At 34.2% G+C, this 23,644-nt stretch overlaps 1 protein-coding gene across 1 annotated transcript in view; it reads left to right on the top strand.

Moving 5' to 3' along the window:
* Nucleotides 1-21,154, top strand: part of LOC113240320 (organic cation transporter protein-like) — a 59,355-nt gene extending 38,201 nt beyond the window's left edge. Inside the window, exons 2-6 of the mRNA XM_026477594.1 lie at nucleotides 162-372; nucleotides 10,675-10,930; nucleotides 13,414-14,064; nucleotides 19,123-19,304; nucleotides 19,702-21,154. Coding sequence (XP_026333379.1) covers nucleotides 162-372; nucleotides 10,675-10,930; nucleotides 13,414-14,064; nucleotides 19,123-19,304; nucleotides 19,702-19,860 — 1,459 coding nt within the window. The 3' untranslated portion in view covers nucleotides 19,861-21,154. The remainder of the gene's footprint in view (nucleotides 1-161; nucleotides 373-10,674; nucleotides 10,931-13,413; nucleotides 14,065-19,122; nucleotides 19,305-19,701) is intronic.
* Nucleotides 21,155-23,644: the final 2,490 nt, after the last annotated feature.

Below are 23,644 nucleotides of genomic sequence, written 5' to 3' on the forward strand. Positions count from 1 at the left end.
TGTAGCACGGGCGCTAGAAATTATAAACCTCGAGTCTTTAAGGCCTTCGGCTTCAGACTTTTAACAAACTCTCATTAGTAATTTCTTATTAACCGCCTTTAATACACAATGTAACATTAAACTACAAATGAAATATATAATGGAGCGTTTCTTTGTTACAGATGCCAAATTCCGGAATGCGAAAGCTACAACTCAAGCCTGTGGCTTACGAATGCCATACCAAAAGAAAAAGACACTCTGTCGAAATGTACAAGATATCACTTTAGGGAAAACAACGTTACCGGTGCTTGCGATGCTGACAGTTTTGACAGGGATGTTATCGAAAAGTGTCAATCTTTTGTTTATGAAGATGAAGATTCAGCTGTCAGAGACGTGAGTGTGAAATTTGTTTTGGTTATTTCTCTTTTCAGTCGGTAGTTTAACGATTTGATTGATCCTTACTTCTTTGTCATACTCATTTTAACTGTAACTGCAACATGTGATGCGTATTGCTTGATTAACAATTAAGTTGACGTTTTATTTTAATTTCAATTATTTTGTCACGGGATAATAGTATTATATATATAGTATTTGATCCTCAATTATATAATTGATCTATTATGAATGTGCACTTTTTTAAATTATAAGCACGCAGAACGCATCTAGGCAATGCCGCCATTTTCGCCTCACCGGCCATATTGTGGCACCTTTCTGGTTGCATACAACGGTCCAGTTATTTAACTTACAGTCTTATTAATTAGAAGAATAAGAAATTCTAAATTTTTTTATACGAAATACAAAATACAAAATTCTTTTTATACACATTTTAAATAATAACGAGACCGGTTAATCAACTGCCTCCGTGGCCGAACGGTTACCATGCCGGACTGCCACGCAGAGGTCCCAGGTTCGATTCCCGGGCCGGGAGAAATGTTTGTGTGGCTTACATTTATTTCTCTCGTGAGTTTGGGTGTAATTTGTGGTTGTCTATGTGTGTGTCCATGGCACCCGCAACACAGGGTTTCCCTAGTGCGGGGCTATGTTGAGTGTGTGCGTTATTTATTTATTTATTTATTTATAATGTGTTATTATTACGCAAGGACCATCATAGCTATCCAACTAAAACTATCTCTAATATTTTCATAACTTTACGTTATCTCGACCGCATCTCAAAGTACATTACTAGGTATATCACTTAATAGTATTACTGTACTATTAAGTGATATGTGCCCATAGTAACAAAATATAAAATGATAAACATGTCCAAAGCCCTCATGTCGTAATGTTTATTTCGATATCAGATGTTGTTGACATTTGAGGCTAATTATATTAGCATTGTCTAACGAGTGTGGGTTGCGCAAATAATGCTTTATAACTTTATGATTCAATTATAGGATAACTCTGTGTAAAGTTTAAATTTTGAAACATAACCATGTAACATGATTTTTGTTTCTGGGTGATAAATACCATTTTCCTATTGGTTCTATCATAAAAATATGACAAAACTTTATTTTCTCTGCAAAAACTTTACTTTTGAAAAGTTGAAATTTGCGTACTATTACGGAAACTTAAAAATTTTCGTGTTTCTCTTTATTTAAAGACAATAATCTCAGTACAGACTACTAAAAAACCGACCTCATCAGTCATTCGTCCACTAGTTTACCACCCTTAGAGGTGGAATGTTTTCTTGAAATATAAATGGGACCACTACCAAGGTACCCTCTTTCCAACAAAAAAATAATTATCAAAATCGGTTCACAAAAAGTTATCGCGTGATTACATAAAAAAAAACATAAGTCGAATTGAGAACCCCTCCTTTTTTTAAGTCAGTTATAAAGGAACATTATATTTCAAATCAATAGTATATTTCATCGAAAATTCTACAAATTTGTGACAAAGAACCCAGAAATTTGTAGTTTTCCGAGATTATGTAAATACCACTATGTAGCTTTGCAAATAGACATCTGTGACTACCACAATAGTAAAGTTTCTGGGTTTCAAAACCACTCTTTTCTACATACTACATTTATAGCAGTCCTTGTGAAAGAATTCGTCCAGGGAAGTACTGCCACCTTACCTACTTCTGCCGGAAGGGTGCTGGCGCACGACTTGTTCCGTCCCAAGATATTATAAAAAAGGACATACTTGCTGCTTACGTATACTATATTTTAATTAATTTATAACTGCCTCCGTGGTCGAACAGTTACCATACCGGACTACCACGCAGAGGTCCCAGGTTCGATTCCCGGGCCGGGAGAAATATTTGTACGGCCTGCATTTATTTCTCTCGTTATGTTGAGGGTGTGTGTACTTTATTTATAATTTAACTTAATATAAATTCATATGTGTTAAAATAAAATAATTTGTAAATCGTATACGTGGTGTAAATTCGAATGTTCTTTGTAAAATTAAAAATACGGTATTAATTAATAACTTTTCTTTCTATAGGGTGCTTTGCTTTAATAATAGACTTAAGTGATTGACTTAACCACTGTTGGTGTGTGTGAAATAACAAATATACGCGATTTAATCCGTCAAAAATAGTTTCATTTCCTATGTGTAACAATCGCGAAAACCTAAAAACTGTAGTATTGTAAATTTTTATATCTTTTAAACATATTTAAAAGATATAAACATTTACAATACTAATCTAAATCTTCCAAACTGTATTTTTATCTTTTAATCATTATTAAAAGATAAAAATACAGTTTGGAAGATTTATTTATAATATAAATAAAAAATCAATTATTCTGTAATGCATATTGTTTAAGTGACATTTTCTAGTATAACTAGTATGTCCCCTATTACCTTTAATATTCTTAAAGTGATTATTTTTATAACTTTTATGTGATATTTAATAGCACTTTATTATGCCAAAAGGGTGCGAATTTTTTTATTTAGTTTGTATGTATATCGTTCTTTAATCGTACAACATTCCCCTCACTATTCTTTCTAACATGTCACGAGAAGCAATTGCTAGGGTTAACCGAGGAACATCTGACACAATAACAAACACAGAAACCATTCCATTTATATTATTATAGATTACACGGATCCATATCAACAACCACTATCGGAAAAATATGTAATTAACTCGGCGATCTAAAATCAGAAAGCCAATCACTCCAAATGTACCGTGCTGTAAATGTAACAAGGATAATCGATATTTGTGCGTTAGCAACTCCACAAGGGCACCACCGCTAGAACCTTGCACCTGCTTTACCACACAACACGCCGCAATCGATTTACGATCTCAGTGGGTCAAAGATTAAACACCCAAGAATCCAACGGGTCCAAGTTGGATATTTAGCTAATAATCTCAGTCTAGAAGTACTAGAAAACCTGGCCTCAAAAGTCATTAACACCCTAGTTTGCCACGTTTAGAGATGTAATATTTTCTTCGAAATTAAATAGGCCCACTTACGAGGTACCCTTTTTCCAACAAAAAAAGAATCATCAAAATCGGTTCACCGGAGTTATCGCATAACATACATAAAAAAAGATACAGTCGAATTGAGAACCTCCTTCATTTTTTGAAGTCGGTTAAAAATAAATAAATAGAATTTAGTTCATCAAATACACATATTATAAAGAAAATCACATAATACATGTAACTCAGATTTCTAATAGTAACTTTATGAAAAGGACGAAGCCTCTGGCATAGTGCTGTTTTTCAATCGTCTCTTGTATTTTTTTTTTATAATTAATACCAAGTGACAGGACCAACACAAGTCCCATGTGCCTGTAATTTCACCAGCAACCTTACCCTTCAAAACCGTAACGCATTACTGTTTTAGCGGCAGAAATAGGTAAAGTGGCAGTACTTCCCTGGACGAACTCTTGCGCAAGGAACTCTACTGCTACTAAAATTATATTCTCTGTCGGAACATATATTTATTATAATGGTCAGCCCTGACCATGAGACCTGTAAAGGGCCCGAAACTTAGATTTGTTTGAAACTTTATTATAATTATTACAATTCTGTAACCAAACGTAAGCAGTACATTAATCGTTATATAATTATTACAATTCTAAACAAAATGTCCTGCAACAAAACAATCATCGTTAATCTAACTTAAATCTAACTATTTACTTGGGTACTGTTTACGAGTGATATTTTTTCAATTTTTCATTTTAAAATTTTAAGACTATAAAATTTTATTCTATAATCGATACTTCTAAGAAGAAAAGGCGTAAAGTCCAATTTTATTAAAAATTATCTGTTGATGTACAGTCTACAGCACCTCAAGCTTATTACACTTTTGTTCGAATATCGCCTCCAGTGCAACGGAACAAGATTAGTCAATCTATAGCACGATGAGCTGCCGTCTGTACTTGGGTTACATTTTCAAGCTCTTTGCACCTGGTTGGCATAAGAAATATATTACGCGAAAAAATTACATTTTTACGCAAAATCAGGTATACAAGTAAAAAATTTAAGAACAATAACAAGTCAAAGTCATAGAATCATTTATTCCATAGGTAAAATTTTTACACTTGAAAACGTAATTTTTTAAACTACTGCTCGTTCACTGTGCCGGCTTCCCAGACAAGAACGAGCAACAAACCCTAGGGGTTGCTCTTTTTAAATAAACTTAAATGCTATAGAATACATTTTGAATAATTTTTGTGTGGAATCTATCCTCATGTTTTCTTTCCATACATCTTTATCTAACACGTAGTCTACAATTTTGTAATATGACTTTTCAATTAAAATACTTTTAATGTAAGTTTGAAACTTACAAATTGGTAATCTTAATATATGCTTCGGAATCTTATTGTAAAAACGTATACAGTTCCCCATAAACGAATCGTTTACCTTATTAAACGAAATCGTAGTACCACGAGTTTGGACTTAGTGGTAAGGTTAATATTATGGATAACTTCATTCTTAATGAAATTATGTATATTTTTACGGGCATACAAAATATTTGAGTAACTGTACTGTGATACCACAGTCATGGTGCCAGTCTCCTTAAACTTTTCTCTGAGAGAAACCCGAGAACCTGAACGGTGCACAGAACGCATTGCTAGTATAACCTTTCGTTGCGTATAACCTTTATAAACATTTTTTTCGCTGTAAACTTTATAGTTTGGCCTTTACGTCTTTCTTCCCTGAAATATCGAATTATTATCTTTCGTTTACAGCTAACGCGCAAATACCGCTTGTGTGCTATAGCTTTAAACAAGAAACGGAACTAAACGGAAGATAACCACAACAGTCAGATAAGGAACATCACGCCACCGACATGACTAGCCAGACATGGCACCAAACACACATGTGACACGTGCGCGTAAATTTATCAACTTTGTTGAGGTCTCCAACGCTACTACGTTTACAACTTAAGGCGGGATATTTGAAAGTGAGCCTAGATTTTAGGTGGTGAAGTGTGGGCACGCTCCTCACGTCCCGCAATCCGCGCGTTTAAAATTACTATGAATATAATGCCAGTACAGAGTAGGTACTAAACAAAACCGGCCTCAAAAGTCATTAATCCCATAGTTTGCGACCCTTAGAGTTTCGTTTCGAGAGTGTCGTCTCTGCTAAAGAGAGTGCGTGACAGTGACAATGGCATCCTGAAGATGATTACCCGTCGTTGTGACTGTACAATTAGTGAAATTAGATAACAATTTGTGCATTTTCATAATAGGAAATGAAACAATTTTTCCGGATTTAAATCGCGTATATTTGTTTTTTCAAACAAACCGAGCGACGTTTCGGGCCCTTTACAGGTCCCATGGTCCCGGTTGACTGAGGTCGTACAGTCTTCAACCAGTTATGTCTAATATTAATGCAAACCACCCTATTTTTGCACTATAATTACAATAGTTATTAATTAAATACCTTATTTTTAATTTTACAAAGAAAACCAATTTACGCTATATTAAGTTTTACAAATTATTTTATTGAATGAATTTCTATTAAGTTCAATTTATTATTAATTATTAATAAAAATTAGAATAAACTAAAACATATTAATTAGTACTGCAGTCTTATGTCTGTTTGGGATTTTTCATTAGATTTTCATAATTTTAATATTCTCATTTTTATAGCTCAATTTTTTAAATTTTTTAATACAATTTTCAAAAATCATTGTAATCATATTAACATAATTCTAAGGTTTTCTTTTGTAACTAACACCATTATCTTATGGGCAATGGCCTGAAATAAATTGTTTATTGTTTATTATTATGAAATGGGACCACACCTGAGGTACCTTCTTTCGAACAAAAAAAAATCATCAAAGGTTACCACGTAATATACATACAAAAAAAGAACATACAGTCGATTTGAGAGGAGATTCTCACCTCCTCCTTTTTTTGAAGTCGGTTAAAAGTAAGAACTGGGGAAGAAAATTTGTCACAGATCCGATGTTGACAAGCGCTCGATGGCGACTGGCGGAGCAACGGGCGGCGCGGCGCGTCTTTAAACCGTTGCTGGGCAACTTTCAAGATTTCGGATAAATGTAAATTTTATAACTATAGGGCTTCAGTTAAAAACCAAAATTTAGCAGGTTCTCTGTAGTACTTAAAAAGAAATATCTTCATATAAAAATTATGTGCAAGGTTCATTGACTTACAAATATATGGACGTCGGGTGCGCTAAAGAGTATCCGAACTTATAGGGCGTTAAAATCGTATACAGAGTGTCATTCACGCTTTAGCCTTCGTTTGTCCGACTGACAGCGAAGCAAGCAAAATTAGACAGTACTGCGACGACATTAATTAATTTAAATTCAACGTTTTAGCTTTTTCATATTCCTTTACATGTCACTACGTTTAAATATTTAAATATATTTTTGTATTAGACCCGTCGTCCATTTATTTGTAAGTCAATGGCAAGGTTAGATATTTTATTCTTAAATCACAATTCACTTTTGTTGTAGCCTGTTTTCGGAATATTATACGATCGGGTAAAATACATCTCATCGTGTAACGAATTAGCACATTCTTTAGACAATATCCATTGGTGTATCGCATATTTTTTGTAAGATCGTTATTTAATAGTAAATACCAAAACGCTTTGATCTAGCATAATAGTTTTTGCCGCTGCTCCATCGATGACTCGCCTTAAAATTTAAATTCAACGCTATGATACTTGCGATAAGAAGGTGCAAAGTCTAAAGCTCAGCTGTTGACTATCTTTACTTGTTCGTTTTTAGTGAGATAAAGCAATCGTAGATCAATATTTCGATTACTATCAAGACAATGAGGTTCATTAAATGAATTGATATTGAACAATTATCAAGTTATTTGTACAAATAATCTGTAATAAAAAATAAACTGGAATTTAAATCGCATTAATTTATTTTTTTTAAAACGATATTTCGGGCTCTTTACCAAAGATTTGACGACCATGAGATTCCTAAAAAGTAGGTGTAGAAATCGTAAAACCCTAAATTTTTTTTAGTGCACAACAACCATTTATAAAAAAGGTATATTTTTACGACTTATAGATCAGGGAAAAAACATTAAAGTTGGACACTTAATACCTACTGTTATACCGACCCCACCAAGCCTGGGACAAAGATAGTAAGAAGAAGATATTGTTGTTGATGTAAACGAAGATTTCAAAATATTTCCACCAAGCATCTCTATCGACAACACAGATGTTAGTGATATATTCTATAGACATTTAGTAATCGAAATAATTTAGTAATCGAGAAATTGTCGTAACATACGATAATTGGTTCCTCGGCCTACTGACTTCTAACGTGTTGTCACCCGATACGAGCAAATGACCGATAAGACAATCTGACCTTAAAACTAAAAACACAATCATAATCGCACCATCTTTTATCCTAAATATTAATTTTAAGCTCGATAATTAGTTTTATCCAACATTACATTATTATAAATAATCAACTATATCTATAATTATAATCTTTGGCGGCTGTTTGTTTTAGTAATGAAACTATTTTTTCAGATCTAAATTGCGTATATTTGTTTTTTTAAACAAACCAACGTTTCTGGGGGTTTACTTTTTTTTGTACTTCGTCCGACATCTGTTCGAGACCTGCTGAAAGAAGTATCCATATCTTTAGTACAGTCTATCTTAGTGTATTGCATACCTGGGGTGGTACGGCGAAAACGAGGTTCCTTGATGTAGACATGCTCAACGCAGCTTGATTAAGGTCATATATTTTAAGAAGATGAGGTTTTGTAGTGAACAATTGTTCAACTTGTGTGTAAATTGTATATCACTAGCATAGTGTAAAAAAACATAAAACTTTAGCATACGACCATAGTATCAGACAGAAAAGAAGGCAAGATCTTGTAATACCAATTCCAAATACCAACACTGTATTTGCAGGTAGGCAATACGACAAACGTGCGCCCAACATACACAACACAACATATACAACACTTTGAATAAGGAATTAAAAATCTACACCAAATTGTATCATGAGTGTAAATAGATTGTATCGAAATGGGTTGCGGGGAAAACATATGAAGAAGTTGAGGCTCTGCTTGATAACCACGCTTAAATACACGTCCACACACACACGCATCCACGTACGCAAGCACGCACGCAAGCACGCACGCAAGCACGCACGCACGCACACACGATAATTTCAATATTTTTGTGACCTTGAACGATGTAATGAGAAATGTGTGATAGAATGATTTGAACATGATTTGAACGATTACTTGGTTTATATTATGTAATTTACTCTAATTTACGTGTAGCGAATGAACAGCGGTGCCTTCTAACACAGGCTATGCATAAAACGAGGCTCCAGCCACTATTGTTTAAGAGACCATGTTTTTAAGAAATAAAGATTTTTTTAAATACAGTTGCTCAAGACGTGGTATTTTTCGTACTACAAATCGCGCCGAAAGTTGGATTTTTCGCACTAGTGCTTTTTACTTTCACATTTCTTTTTTAAATTTACTGTTGTTTCAAGTCTTAAACCTATGTTTAACTAAAGAGGTTGTATATTTATTTAATTACATTTGTTTGTCTCGAGTCCCTTGTTAGTCTCGAGGCTGTGAATAATGACTAACTTTCCGCACTTGTATCAAAAATAACTATTATTTTTATTTCTTATTATTATCTTTAATATTATATTATATGCAATTTTACATAGCATTTAAACAATGACAAATGATAAGCAACAACAAACTCTATCAGTCAACTGCTGTCACTGCGACGTTTATTTACCACGCATACTGTGCATAGGGCTTACTCCTCGACATGGACATAAGTTAAGAGGATTGCATAATCGCTGCTAAAAGTTACACGGATGCAATGGAAACAATATTGTTTTCGAATTTATTGTCAAAATATTGATTTGTAACGATTAAAAGTTAAGTTGAACTTATTTAATGACATAAATCTCTTCAATATTTTGTTTATTTTTTTATTTAATAGTCCATAGGAAATAATTTCTCGTTAAATAAAAGAATGCGACGTTTATTTCGTAAAATTATTGCAGCCACATCTATGCTCCTTGGCGACACTAACAGTTGACAAGACTATAATTCCAAATTCACAACGTGACAATCAAAACTCAGCTTGTGTTATTTTTTTTATGATAATGCGGAAACATTTTCATGAAAAAAAAAACACATAATAATTGAAAACAACGTAATTGTAATAGATTTCATAATGACATAATTTTCTTTTTTTGACAGTTAAAATTCTCTGACAGTCAACAATAGTAAGTACTTTTTTCTGAGTGTTCGATCTTTGTATTAATAATTATAACAAACTAGTGTAGTAATTTCACATAAAAAATAATTGAATATCAATTCAATAAAAAATTAAATACAGTGAATAGCGACATCGCTAGCCGGGGCTGATAGCTGTAAAGGTATCTAACTGGGTGACGGGTTACCTATCAGTAGCTCGAAATGACATTTTCCAGAAATAACGTTTGGTCGAAATTTCATAACTTCCAAAGTAATTTGAGAGGAAAATGTTTTTTCTTTTAAACCTAACCTAACCTAACCGAACCTAATCGTGTCTTTGCGATAAACATTCAACATATCCTGAAAGAACAACGGTTTCATTATAATTCGGTTTTTGATGTAATGAAAATCAAACAAACGTTATTTCGGACAAAACAATTTTCGACTTTGTGATAGGTTACCTGGGTGAGAAAATACTTTCATACATTTCTCATATATGGCGCTACGGCTAAAAAGTCGTTGAAAAATAAAATACAAAGATACGATAACAAGCACATAGAAAATTTGTAACTCTACTTCAGAATAGCATACCATCTCATTCAGCCGTGATCATGGGACCTGTAAAGGGCCCGAAACGTTGGTTTGTTTGAAAAAAAACAAATATTTATGCGATTTAGACCCGGAAAAATAGTTTCCTATGTGTAACAATCGCGAAAACCTAAGTACTCGATGTTACATATCGATGCCTTGCTTTCACAAACATGTATCTTATAAAGAGATTATTCAAGAGACGGCAAAACTTTCTATTTATTTTAAATTTATTAATAAAAAATGTTAAGGGTATTCATTTGGACGCATTACTTTAAGAATAGGTAAAAGCCAGTGTGTGAATATGAGAGTAATATGATTTGAAGTCAGCCTGGAAAATTTGTATATACACGGCATTTTTTACATTTCAGGAACTTTGTGCTTTAAGATGAGAAAGTAAGGCGACGATGTATATGTACTCACGTATTGTTAATGTTATATGTATCATTTTGACAATCTTGTTTGTTGCAGTTCAACCTCGGCTGTCAAAACTGGAAGCGTACTCTTGTTGGCTCAATACACAACGCAGGTCTCTTCATATCCCTACCAGCTACTGGAATCATTTCTGATAAATACGGAAGACGAGTGGCGTTGTCCATAGCGTCATTAATGAATGGCATTTTCGGGCTTGCAAGATCTTTCTCCCCCAATTACTTCACGATGGTCACTTTGGAGTTCTTGGAAGCCGCTTTAGGAGCTGGTGCTTATAGTACCGCTTTTGTTCTGGGTAAGGAACTAAAGTTTATCTTTTAATATGACTATTGCCAGGGCACTTACGCTCACGCGATACGCTATCCCTACCTCCTCGGCCCGTAAAGGACACTACGCGCACTTTAAACCAACCGCAAAATGACGGCTATCTGGTTTGGCAATTTCGAAAAGCACTCAGTTTAAATGCAAGATTTTATAAATAAAAACTGATTATTCTGCATTGCTGCATAAATACCTTCCGTACTACCAACTAAAAAATAATTCAATTAAAATGCTATAATACACCGCAAATCCTATACTTAAAAAGCACAAATGAAATTTTTCATCTACATGGATAAACATGATCATATATTCTGTTTGATTCGGTCTAACGTTTACCACGAAATTATACTTTAAAGTATAGCTTATATACATCAACACAAACATTTTTAGTAGCACTAGAGCTCCTTGTGAAAGAGTTCGTCCAGGGAAGTACTGCCACCTTACCTATTTCTGCCGCCAAGCAGTAATGTCATTACTGTGTTCCGGTTTTGAAGGGTAAGGGTGTTGGTGAAATTACAGGCACATGGGACTTGTCTACTTATGTCTCAGGGTGACAGGCGCAGTGGCAGTGCCCTTCAGATCTTTGCGATTTAAAGCTCTGAGTGGCACTGTAACTGTTATGGACAGGCTTGTAACTTACCATCAGGCGCACGACTTGTTCGCTTGATATTATAAAAAAAAATTATATTCAGGGTAAACTTATGACTATTCCTCGAAATATAACACAAAAATACGATAGAAAAATAATGCATCATTTTGACATTTCACAAAGACGTGACAATTCCCTTGTATTTTGATAATTAATATCTCGTGATTTAGTACCTTTGTATTGGAAATATTAACTAGTAAGTAGTAAAAACAAGTAGTAAAAAGCTATCTAATCTACCTATCAGACACTAACACAATATGAATATGAATATGATACCATTTTGAGTAGTGTATCAAAGACGTCACATTTTTATTTCACATCACACACACATACACCATATCCCTTAGATTTTTACGTTAATCGAAAGTTAAAGAATTATTATTATTATTATTAAAAACCGGCGCGCCTCAGCTGTTTAGACAAACTCGGCCAGCTAAAGCTGCACGAGCTGTTAAGATTGTTTAAGCGCGCCGCAAACGAATTTTAAGTATTGCTAAGGGGCGCCCTTAGGGGATATTTCTGCTTGTGTATGTGTAATAAAATGTGTATATTTATTTATTTAGTAAGGCTTACCAACTAAATACATACAGATACGTTAAATGTGTATAAAAACGAAACATTCAAAACTAGTACTATGCATGCACTTAAATTAAAGGTATGCACTGCATTACATAAAGGTAATATTTTGGAAACACGAGAGTATTACCTCGTCTATACAGAGTCTGTCTATACAAACAAATAGAATAAACAATCAAATATATATATAGAACAAATCAAATTTACATTCAACAATTTGTATACCTACAAATAGCAAAAACAGGTAAAAGTAAGCAAAAATTAGGCAAAAATTAAAAATTAAGCAAAACAATATTGTATATTATGTTTTATTTTTTTTTTAGTTATTTTTATTATATTTGTTATAATTTTTATATTCGTTGTAAAGAAGAACGTAACAACAATACGTAATCATAATAGGTAGGTACTAAAGCAACACAATTTTAACGTGCTTACTGGCAACATGCCAAATACAATTTTGTACTAACTGCTAATAAATAACTATGGTTTGCTCGAGTAGTTATCGAAATAGTAATTAATATTAGCTGTTTTACCTGTTATACCTTCGATATCCGACAAAACGGCGTAACATCATCGCCGGCACCTCTAGGTGCGCTATGTAACCAGATGTGCACACATCGCGCATCGCTACGTGGCAGCGTACGTCCACGGCTGCACGTGTCGCGTGAGCGGGTAGCTCGTAGATCTAACGGCCGTTGTGACAGACAGTTTCTGAATGGAGGTCACAAACCGGAAGGCGTTCAGTCAGCCAGGCCTATGTTCTGCAGTGGACGTCTTCCGACTGATACGACGATGATGATGACTATCGTAAATAATATATAATATATAAACCAAATTATGACTCGTACCACCATGCTAATATATAGTCGATGCCCTAAGATACCCGACCCCTAGGTCGACCTATTGGTTATGAGAGTTTTCTTACGCATTCAAGAGAAAAGAATAATGGAATTCCATAGTTTTGTTGTTTGCATGTATATAAATTGTATTTATGTAATATAATTAAATATCAAATTGGCAGAAAAAGTTCTTAAAAACGTCATTCACTAATAATGCAATAAGGAAGTCGTAACTAAATGGAATTTGACGGCTCACAGGTTACATATAATTTCCATGCAATATGCTGGTTGTAAAATTAAAATGCATTACAAATTCTCTACGTTGATTGTTGATAATAAGTAGTAACTATTATGTTATTGTCCCTCTTAAATAATCACGTGTTTTATTTTCAGCTATGGAATTAGTCGGACCAAAAGGTAGAGTGTTCGGAAATACATTGATTAACGCAGTTTATGTTCTTGGATTGATGACGTTGTCAAGTCTATCGTGGTGGTTTCAAAGCTGGAGGGTATTATTACGAGTAATATATGCCCCAGCTTGTTTAGTATTCTCTTATTTATGGATATTAAACGAGAGCGTCAGATGGTTGATCAGCAAAGGCAGAAATTACGAAGCAGCTTCCATTCTAAGGAAAGCAGCGAAAATGAACAAAGTTGAAATATCAGAAGAATTACTATCTCCCCTTTATGAGTTAGATAAGAAAATTGACACTGATGATGGAATTAAAACTGCTGAAGAAAACAACGTTGCTAATAAAAAGTCAAATTTATTACAAGTTATCAAATCGCCTATAATAAGGCAACGGGTTTTTGTGTGTTCTTTTCTATGGACAACATGTACATTTGTTTACTATGGACTGTCAATAAATTCAGTTTCGCTAGCAGGAAATAAATACGTAAACTTTATGTTAGTAGGCTTAGTGGAAATTCCTGCAAATTTCATATGTTTGTTGGTGCTCGACAGATTCGGAAGGAAAAAGACTTTAATTATAACTTACTTGTTGAGTGCGTGTTTGTGCATCAGTTTATCATTCCTGCCAAAAGGTGAGTTGTATTAATAACTTACATTGCACCATTAACTGTAGATAAATCCAGTAAATAGGCATACGTTTGACTCCAAGGAAATGACCTCCTAGTATTCTTGTGTTATGTGCAATATGCGGCTAATGACACCAATAAATGTATATATAGTGCTATTAGTACCTGGTACGTAAATGCTATACATTCTGAACATGATCAGTATAATAAAATATTATTTTAAAATACATATACATAATGCCCCAATACGAAGCCGAGTACTCCAAAAATTCAATAAGGTCACCATTCTTAAGCTAACCACTCCTCGGAAACAGTTTAATGAGCCCAAATGCAGTAGTTCTGCTGTATGAGGTTGAAGAGTTGGGTAGGCTGCAAATTATACTGGTAGCAGGTACAGTCGAAGGTTGCTATTTTATTGTAACATGTAGGTATATAGTTTACCCAATTCAAGTCGATCGACCAAGTGATAGTAAAGTAAACATTCATTTTATGGCTGAGATCCCTACACAAACGGAAAACAGAGTTGATGATCTTTAACAGCTGCAGGTATTCATCATACATTGTTAAGAACCATCCTGATTAAATTGGCTTTCAGTGCATCCGTTTGGAAGCCAGTCAAGGGCTTTACACAGACACTGTTTCGGGCATGATACAGCAATCATGCGCGATTGAGCGCGCGTGCAAAGATGTTGGAAGGAAAAGGGAAAGACCGCGCGATTGCACTCATCAGTTGCGCGCGCAATCGTGCGTTCCAAAGTAGCCTTTTACACAGACGCTCTTCCGTTGTAGTAAAAACGAACACGAGCATACGCGCGCGAAAGAACGTTAGTTTAAAAAATTCAAAGAGGTAATCGCGCGATTACGCGTGCAGACTTTTCACGCGCAGTCCTGTACGCTCCTGATAGTGCGCGAAAAAGTAAGTGTATAAAGGGAGCTATTGGTACCATCACAGACATATACTCAGACAAAGGGTTCAAACTTGATAACTCCCTTCCTATTGCGTCAGGGGTTAAACACAAACTTAAACTAGGAAATTAGATAATGAGACAGCATTTCACTTAAGTCTTGATGTGTTTCAAGTGTCAACAAATAAGAATTCTAGTTTAAAATAAAAAAAAAAACAAATTTCCCTTCTAAATCTCGACGACAACAAACCCATTCCAAGTTTTGAAGGTCTTCAAACCCTCTGTTTATTTAGTGATCACTGTTTGCGCAAGAGCGTGAATTAATGGAATATTCAAGTTAAACTGATTTCACAGTATGTCGTTTGTTTAAGTATATGTGGTTTGAGACAGTTGATATCTTGTTTCGTCTAATTTATACTTTAACGCTTATAACTATAATTGTAAGTCAATGCTTATAACACATTAAATTCTATCAATATTCTTCATACAACAAACTACATTATTATAATCTAATTCTAAATATCTTAATTTTAAAACATTTTGATCAGATTCATTAAACATTTATTCATGAGTCAATTTCCCTGGAATTTACTTCATAAATATATCTTTGTTGACATTTATCATTTACAATAATTGTTTTGAAATAACATTGGTACAAACAATCTGAAATATTTGGATCTCTGGCGTGGATTTTTGTCGTCCAGATGCATTAAAATGTATCTTCATCTACTTTGTATTTAGTTTTTGTTTCACTATATTTAACTTCGTAATTATCAAATTTTATATGTATATCGGTAGATATCCTGTAGGATAGATTGGGCATTGAGATCTGTGGCAACTATTACAATTATTATGACACATACGATTAACTACTCTTAAAATAAATTACATATACAACAGCACCTATACATTTATAGTTACAATCCAATGGTACAATCCGTCCACTGTGTTAGACCTATGTTAATTAATGTTAAACTAACTGACACAAATTTCTAGCCTCACGTACATCAACTGCCCTTTTCATACAACTTTTTTTATTCTTGTCACATCGGATCCCAGCCTTTTTGAAGACATCACTGACCTGGTCAATGTAAGTCCTTCTGAGACGTCCTCTTAAAACCCTTCCATCCACATTCGCATTATAAGTCTGTTTGGTAATTCTTCTTACATACATCCTCTTTCAAGCCACATCTTTCACGTATTATTGTATTCTTCACTATATCACTCAACTTTATTCCGCAAACATTTTCTCAAAGATCTCATCTCCACTGCATTAATTCTACTTTCAATAAAAAAATATACTAGTAATATATTTATAAATTTTTGATATTTTTTTTTAATTTATGACATCGAAATCTGGCATTTGGCGTATTTTAGGATGTGGCTTCCTTGTACAAAGTACGTTCTTTACATATTAGTGTAAAATCGCGTATTTTCAAAACTTATTATCCCCTAAATTTACTTAATGTATTATCATTTTCGGATTAATGGCGCCGATTGCACAAATCCGGGTAGAGACGGCGTGTCTTGTTCAATAAACATTGAATGAATAAATGCATGAAGTTGCAATACAAAATCTAAAGGGACGACCGCCAAAGTACGTTTCCAAAAGTTTTACTTGCTTTTGGTGGTAACATTACCGAAATATACTGATGCTCAACGAATTCAAATCAAATTCATTTTTTGTTCAGACAACGATTTTGCGTATTTCGGTAACGTAAATTTATTTTCAACTCTTTAACGATCGAAATTGTTTCAGGATCCTAGCTCTATTATTATTAGAGTTATTTTTGAAGCTACCGTATTTTTTTTTGTTTCGTTCATGTTTAGGATAAACTTCAGTTCTGTTGTTTTCTTGCATCGTAGGTTTATACAAAAATAACACGGGTTGTTTTTACCTTTTCACGGGCTCAAAATTTATATATCTCTAAGGGAATCATTCCGTTTATTAGAATCATATTAAGATGACCAGAAAAAGCTTGACGTCCATTTAATAAGGGCTAAAAAGACGTTGTACGTTTCGTATCGACTTATACGATGCTGTTCACCACAAAAAGGTTTTGAAAGGCAATGAATCTGCTTCCTGCGAATTTCCAATGGCGTCCTTTTCTCGAAGTCTTTTTCGCTCTTATTGATATAAAGCTTGTTCTAACCGTTTCAAGGCGATTCTGCGTAAATAAATATGGTCACTCCCTAGATCGTCTATTTGTATGGAATTCTATAGCGTTTTGGAGAACAGTAAATTCTTGATGTAAAAGCGAACAAGGTCATTTTTATTATCACTAATTACAGCTTTCATATCACAATATGACTTTTTATTGATCACTGGATATAGCAACACAAATAATGTTAACGGAACATCATGCACTACGTTTAATACGACAAACCATCGCGAAGATAGACGGGTTAAACTATTCAGCGCGTAGTTTCTCGTGCAACAAACAAAATGGTTCGCCTTCAATTGAGTAGTCCATTTGCAAATAGCGCTATGTGACATTTTTAATGTTGTTTTGTTAATTTATATAATTTCAAATACTTCAACAATACAGTGCCAAAACTTGTTATATTCTGAACAAAGCAGTGTCAATTGTTTACTACGTTTGCAAAAATCGTTATCTTTCTTAATTCTAGACTTTCAAAAGTTGCTATTTTGTCATCAACCTGCAAACGCTTCTCTATTGAGTGTAAACTCGTGCAAAATCCGTTATTTTTTATTTTTTATTTTGTTATCCGAGAGGTCTCCCGTGTTCATTTATTAAAACTTGATCGTCAAACATTTCGGAGAAGATTGATTTACATACGAAATTCTTGAATATGAGTATATTATCATATCATAGTATATTGTCGGGCAAGTACAATCAATATGACTGAAGAAGAAGAAATTACAGGTAATGAAGATACATTGATGGTTGACGACGTGGATATAAGAGTCTAAAGGAAAATTAAAATTAGATTCAAGTTGTATTTTTTACTATTATTATACCATGTTATCATTGCGTTGTTGCAAAACTAGCTACGTTAATTCTGAACAATTACAAAACTAGTTATTTTAAGATTACTGTTGCAAAACTCTCTATGTTCAATTTTTAAATGGAAATAAAGTAAAAAGTTTAATACTGTGATTTTGTTTCTTCATATTGTTTATCTCTTTTTTATCACAATGTTCAGAAAAAGTACCATTTACAAATCCGTTTTCGGAACAAATTTTTTTTTTTTTTTAGTTTATAGCTTTTTTATCCACACACATAACGCAGTTTGCTAGTGAACTACTCAATTTACGTATAATGAGTGTGATTTGTCGGACAAAAGGTAATAATAAATAAAAAGTAATAATGGTAACGCTGCAAGAAATAAAAATGATGATAGCCGTCGTCAGCCAAAGGGGTTAGACGTAGACAGGCAGGGATGTTTGTTCTTAAAGCTGTCGACTGCCGCAGAGCAACTACCCTGTGATGTGACCATGGAGCATGTGTCAACCACGAAAGCTTAAAAACTATGAGACCATTTGGGCCCTGAAATCTTTGCACTAATATTGACTTGGTTCACTTTTTTTATATGTTAAAATTAATCTTTGATTTTGTATTATAGCGTGCTTTGGTGATGTTTGCAGTTGAAAAGTTTAAGTTTAGTTTCAAAGCGTGGACACACGCTCTGAACAAAGATTGCCCACACCGTTCAAACGGCTTGTGGGAAGATAAGTTTGCCACAATACATTGCTACCCCTTTGTACTATCTTCAGATATATTCCCAAGGTCATAAGTTGCGGCTTTAAGCCTCTGAACAGTTGAATTGAATATATATGTAGGGAGACCTGTAAATTTCTAGAATTAGAATAGGAACCTTTATTAAAAATATTTATAATTATCTGTTTAAAACATGTATGTGGGTTGGCTATTTACCTGTAAATAAATAAACACAATCTAAGATCAAAATACATGAATTGCGAGTGCTGTTATTCTGCAAAGCATGATATAACACCCTGTCTCGGGAGACCTGATACCTGAACTCGGAGTGAGGTTATGATCGATCCGATAATTGCAAAGCTTAATTCGCAAAGCAGAACACGATAGATGCCTTTGGCCTAATATCGATATTCGAAGATCTTTTAACTCAGATCTACATCACGTTACGTTAAATAAATTAAATCGTTATTTTTCAGATCACAAATGGTGGGCTCTAATCTTGTACCTGAGTGGCAAGTTTTCCATCACAGTGGCGTACAGTTCTGTCTACATTTATGTGTCTGAAGTATTCCCAACGAATGCACGACAGTCACTGTTGGCTGTTTGCTCTTCATTGGGGAGAATTGGATCTACTTTAGCACCTTTAACGCCTTTGTTGGTATGTAATTTTGCGTTCGTCGCGATGTTGTAAGCTTTTGGTGAACTAAATTTAATTATCCTATTTACTTCCATTACTCAGACTGTTATTTATATCCAACAGAAAATACGTATAAACTTATATGATAATTTTGGTCCAATAAGCACTTTTAAGGAAAAAATAACATTTCCTTTTGTTGGTGTTTCAGTTTCAATTCTTTCAACATCAATTAGTTCAAGAAAGTATATAAGACCATTGGTTCAAGACAATTTGCCATCTGGGGACTTTTCTGATTACACGTGTCTTAATAAAATTTTTATTATTTCTAATATATCATTTAAGAATCGTTTCTGTAGTAAATGAGAACTAACTATGTAAAAGGTACCTATAAATACATCTAATAATTCTTCATCTCCAGGCACTCTACTACCAGAACCTTCCATCAATATTCTTCGGAACTATGGCGCTGGTAGCGAGTTTCATGGTGTTCAGCCTTCCAGAAACCATCAACGTTCCACTTCCTGATACCATTGAAGAAGCTGAAAGAATATCTAAAACACCTAAGGAATATGCGTAGATTTTTTTGAAACGGCTACCAACTACAAAACTGCGTAGAATACTTCCTTATTTTTAAAACAAGACGCCTTTTTAAGACTGCCAAGTTTTTGATCCATTTTAGTTCTTCAGTTATTTTTCCTTCGAAGTTCTTAATACAGTCGGTAAACTAAATAAGGCAGTCATTACACTAATCGACGTAGAATCGGCTTGACGCGATCATATTTTACCAAACTTGTCGTATGAAGGCGATTCTCACCTTCGGAGTAGTTCGGCCATCTATACAGCCATTCGGACTTCAACGCTGTCTGCGCATGACAGCGTTTAAGTCAAGTCCTTTGGTGCCCAAATAAAATCAGTGTGACAATTGTTACAATGGAAGCCCTCAGTTTTCGACAAGAAATTGTAAAAAGCTATTTTATAAGCATAATAGATTATAAGATTTTTCCCAATTAAACAACATTCCATTGCTCAATCGAATGTACAACCAAAGAATAATAAACAATTATCGGTTTCAAACCATATTATCTACAAATGCATAATATATCTCAAAATCTATTTTTTTTTACTATCTCAAACTAGTAATTTATATAAATGCACATGGTTTTATACAGTACATACAATGTTCGTAATAGTTTTTAATAAAAATATAACATATTAAATTAAAATTTAAAAAACCTCCGACACAAAACAGTGTACACCAAAACATGTGATCGTTAGCGTGGCGTTAACTCGTCGAAACCAATTAGCCCAAACACAATTGTTCTACTAAGTACATGTTTTTTTATGAGACCAAGTGACGGAACAAGCAAGTCGCTCACCCGATGGTAAGTGACACGCCTGTCTATACCAGTTGCGGTACCACTCAGTGATTTAAATCATAAAGATCTGAAGGGCACTGCCACTGCGGCCGTCACCTTGAGACATAATTTGACAAGTCCCACGTGCCTGTAACTTCACCAGCATCCTTACCCCTCATAACCGGAACGCACAAGCTCACATTATTGCCTGGTGGCAGAAATAGGTAAGGCGAGTAGCCTACAACAGACATGTAAGTTTGAAACCAATGTTTTTCCTTATAAACTACGCGTCTTTCTGAAAGACTCCAAAAGTTAATTCGTTTCCCCTCCCACTTCGTCCAACACCACCCCGCCCTCGCCAGCTGAGTGCCGTTACCACAGCAGTTACAACACTGTAAATGTCAATCATTGACTTACAATTATATGGACGTCGGGTCCGCACTAAAAAGTGTCCGAACTTATAGGGCGTTAAAATCGTATACAGAGCGTCATTCACGCTTTAGTCTTCGTTTGTTCGACTGACAGCGAAGCAAGCAAAATTAGACATTACTGCGATGACATTTTTTTTTTTTTTTTAAATAAATAAATAAATAAATATAAATAACGCACACACTCAACATAGCCCCGCACTAGGGAAACCCTGTGTCGCGGGTGCCATGGACACACACATAGACAACCACAAATTACACCCAAACTCACGAGAGAAATAAATGTAGGCCATACAAATATTTCTCCCGGCCCGGGAATCGAACCCGGGGACCTCTGCGTGGCAGTCCGGTATGGTAACCGTTCGGCCACGGAGGCAGTTACAATTTACATTCAACGTTTTAGGTTTTTCATATTCCTTTACATGTCACTACGTTTAAACAGGTTGACTTGGGACATTTTTTTCGTGGTTTTTGTATTAGACCCGTCATCGATTTATTTGTAAGTCAATGATGTCAATCGAGAAATTTTAGATTTCATTTATTTTAAATGTTATCTATTGTATTTTCATGTTCACTGTGACAATCCTTGAACATATGACAGTTCCACATAAGTTTCGGTTGTACATAAGTTTCGTGTCGTCAATAGAAAAAGCAGTTATTTGACATTTCGTGTGATTGCGACAGAGAAGATATCTGCCGCTTTTGTACCGTACTTCATTAGAATTTTGGCAGTTTTGTATGGGTACAAAAGCGTGGGATACGACCCTCCGCGTACTGAATAATTTATCATGTTAAGATCTTGAACGTAAAACACACACGCCACTCGACTTGTCATTGTCATAAAGTAAATAATTTAAATTGATATAAAATATCTCAACAAATGACAAAAATCAACTTTATAGCCCTTATTTAAAATATATTTATGATTGAAATTTAAATTCGCCTAAAAACAACTGAATATAAAAACTATGATATTGAATATTTCGAATGTTGTGTTTTAGCAAATTTAGAGTCCATGTAAATGACGTAAGGTACAATTTGCAACAAATAATTCTTATACCTTGAACAACTTCTTCAGCGTGTCCTACAGTACAAATAAGTAAACCACTGACCTTCTGTTAAATACATTCTGCTTTATATTTAAACAATACATACTCTGTGAATACATTATGTCAGTGTGTACAATGGTTGTTAGTTAGAAGTTATTACAAAAAAAAAACAAAGTATTAATAGTATTCACTCGCAACCACGGGACGTGTAAAGGTCCCAAAACGTTGGTTTCTTTGAAAAAAAAATATAGGTACACGATTTACATCCGAAAAAAATTGTTTCATTTCCAATATGTAACAATCGCTAAAATCTAAAAACTCGTAAGTATTAATACTTTGTGTAGTTTTTGTATGTTAAAATTAATTATAAGAATTTATTAGGTTGTGTTACATATTATATTATATGTAGAATTTATTCAAAACTTACTTAAGACGACATATAGTTTGAATTTATTTTGGATACAAAATCGACACTACAACAACATTATTTACTAATAAAGTCATAAAATATATATGTATACTTATATAGAATTTATCACTTCAAACTTTCGAAAACCACTGAGTAATTATTATTATTATTGATACAAAAATCGAACAATCACAAAGAAAAATTTCTTCGTTCCGATTGGACATTAACTAGCGTCTGTCGCCTCAACGTCATTACTGATCGCCAAATCCGAGACTATACACATCTAGAGAACTCGGACCCACTTCGGATATCACTTGTGCACTAAGTCCAATTCGAATCAGAGGAAATACGAATATCGCTTGTACACCTAGAAATAAAATGATCCCTTTGACATTTCGGACCGTCATTCGGATTCGGATCAGCAGGTCGATTCAGAACCTTACGATTACTCAGTTGTCGACCAATTCGGTTTGATATCGTACGATTTATTTTCATTTTTATTCACAATAACCGAATCGAACGTCAAACTGTCGTATTCGAAACCGAACCGAGATGACGTCACACCCGTACGATTACTCGTACTTCTCGACCGGCAAAGGCCACAAACGTTATTCAGAACACAGTTATCGAATGAAAGTTACCGAACGCCCTATTGTTTACAAACCAAGAGTATAATATGGAAATCTTCTATTATTTTAAATAAAATCTGGATTTTGTTCAATTTTATTAATTTATTTTAATGCGAGACTAATGCATTCCTATATTTTCGTCCTTAAAAGCCTTAACAACGTATATAAAAGGATTTCATTTTTCTTAGAATCTATATTCGCTGACTAACTCCGTAAACGTACTTGGATAACGATATCGTATCCGAATCCGAAACGAACGTTTTGAATAGCTCGGAAACCGCCCTTCGATTCGAAAACGATATCCAATTGAACGATTTGGTTAAGATATCGAAGAGTTCTGAATCGGAGTCCTGGGGGTCTACTCTCATTCTCCGTCAGACATCCGTCCGAAACAAGTGCTGTAAAATAAGTTTTCTCAGACATGCTCGGAAATAATAGGGGTTAAAGTATGAAATTGCCGATTTGTACTAAAATAGTTGCCATTATTATCT

This window comes from Hyposmocoma kahamanoa, unplaced genomic scaffold (assembly GCF_003589595.1).
Source record: "Hyposmocoma kahamanoa isolate Upper Pololo Valley unplaced genomic scaffold, ASM358959v1 130, whole genome shotgun sequence".
Taxonomy (NCBI): domain Eukaryota; kingdom Metazoa; phylum Arthropoda; class Insecta; order Lepidoptera; family Cosmopterigidae; genus Hyposmocoma; species Hyposmocoma kahamanoa.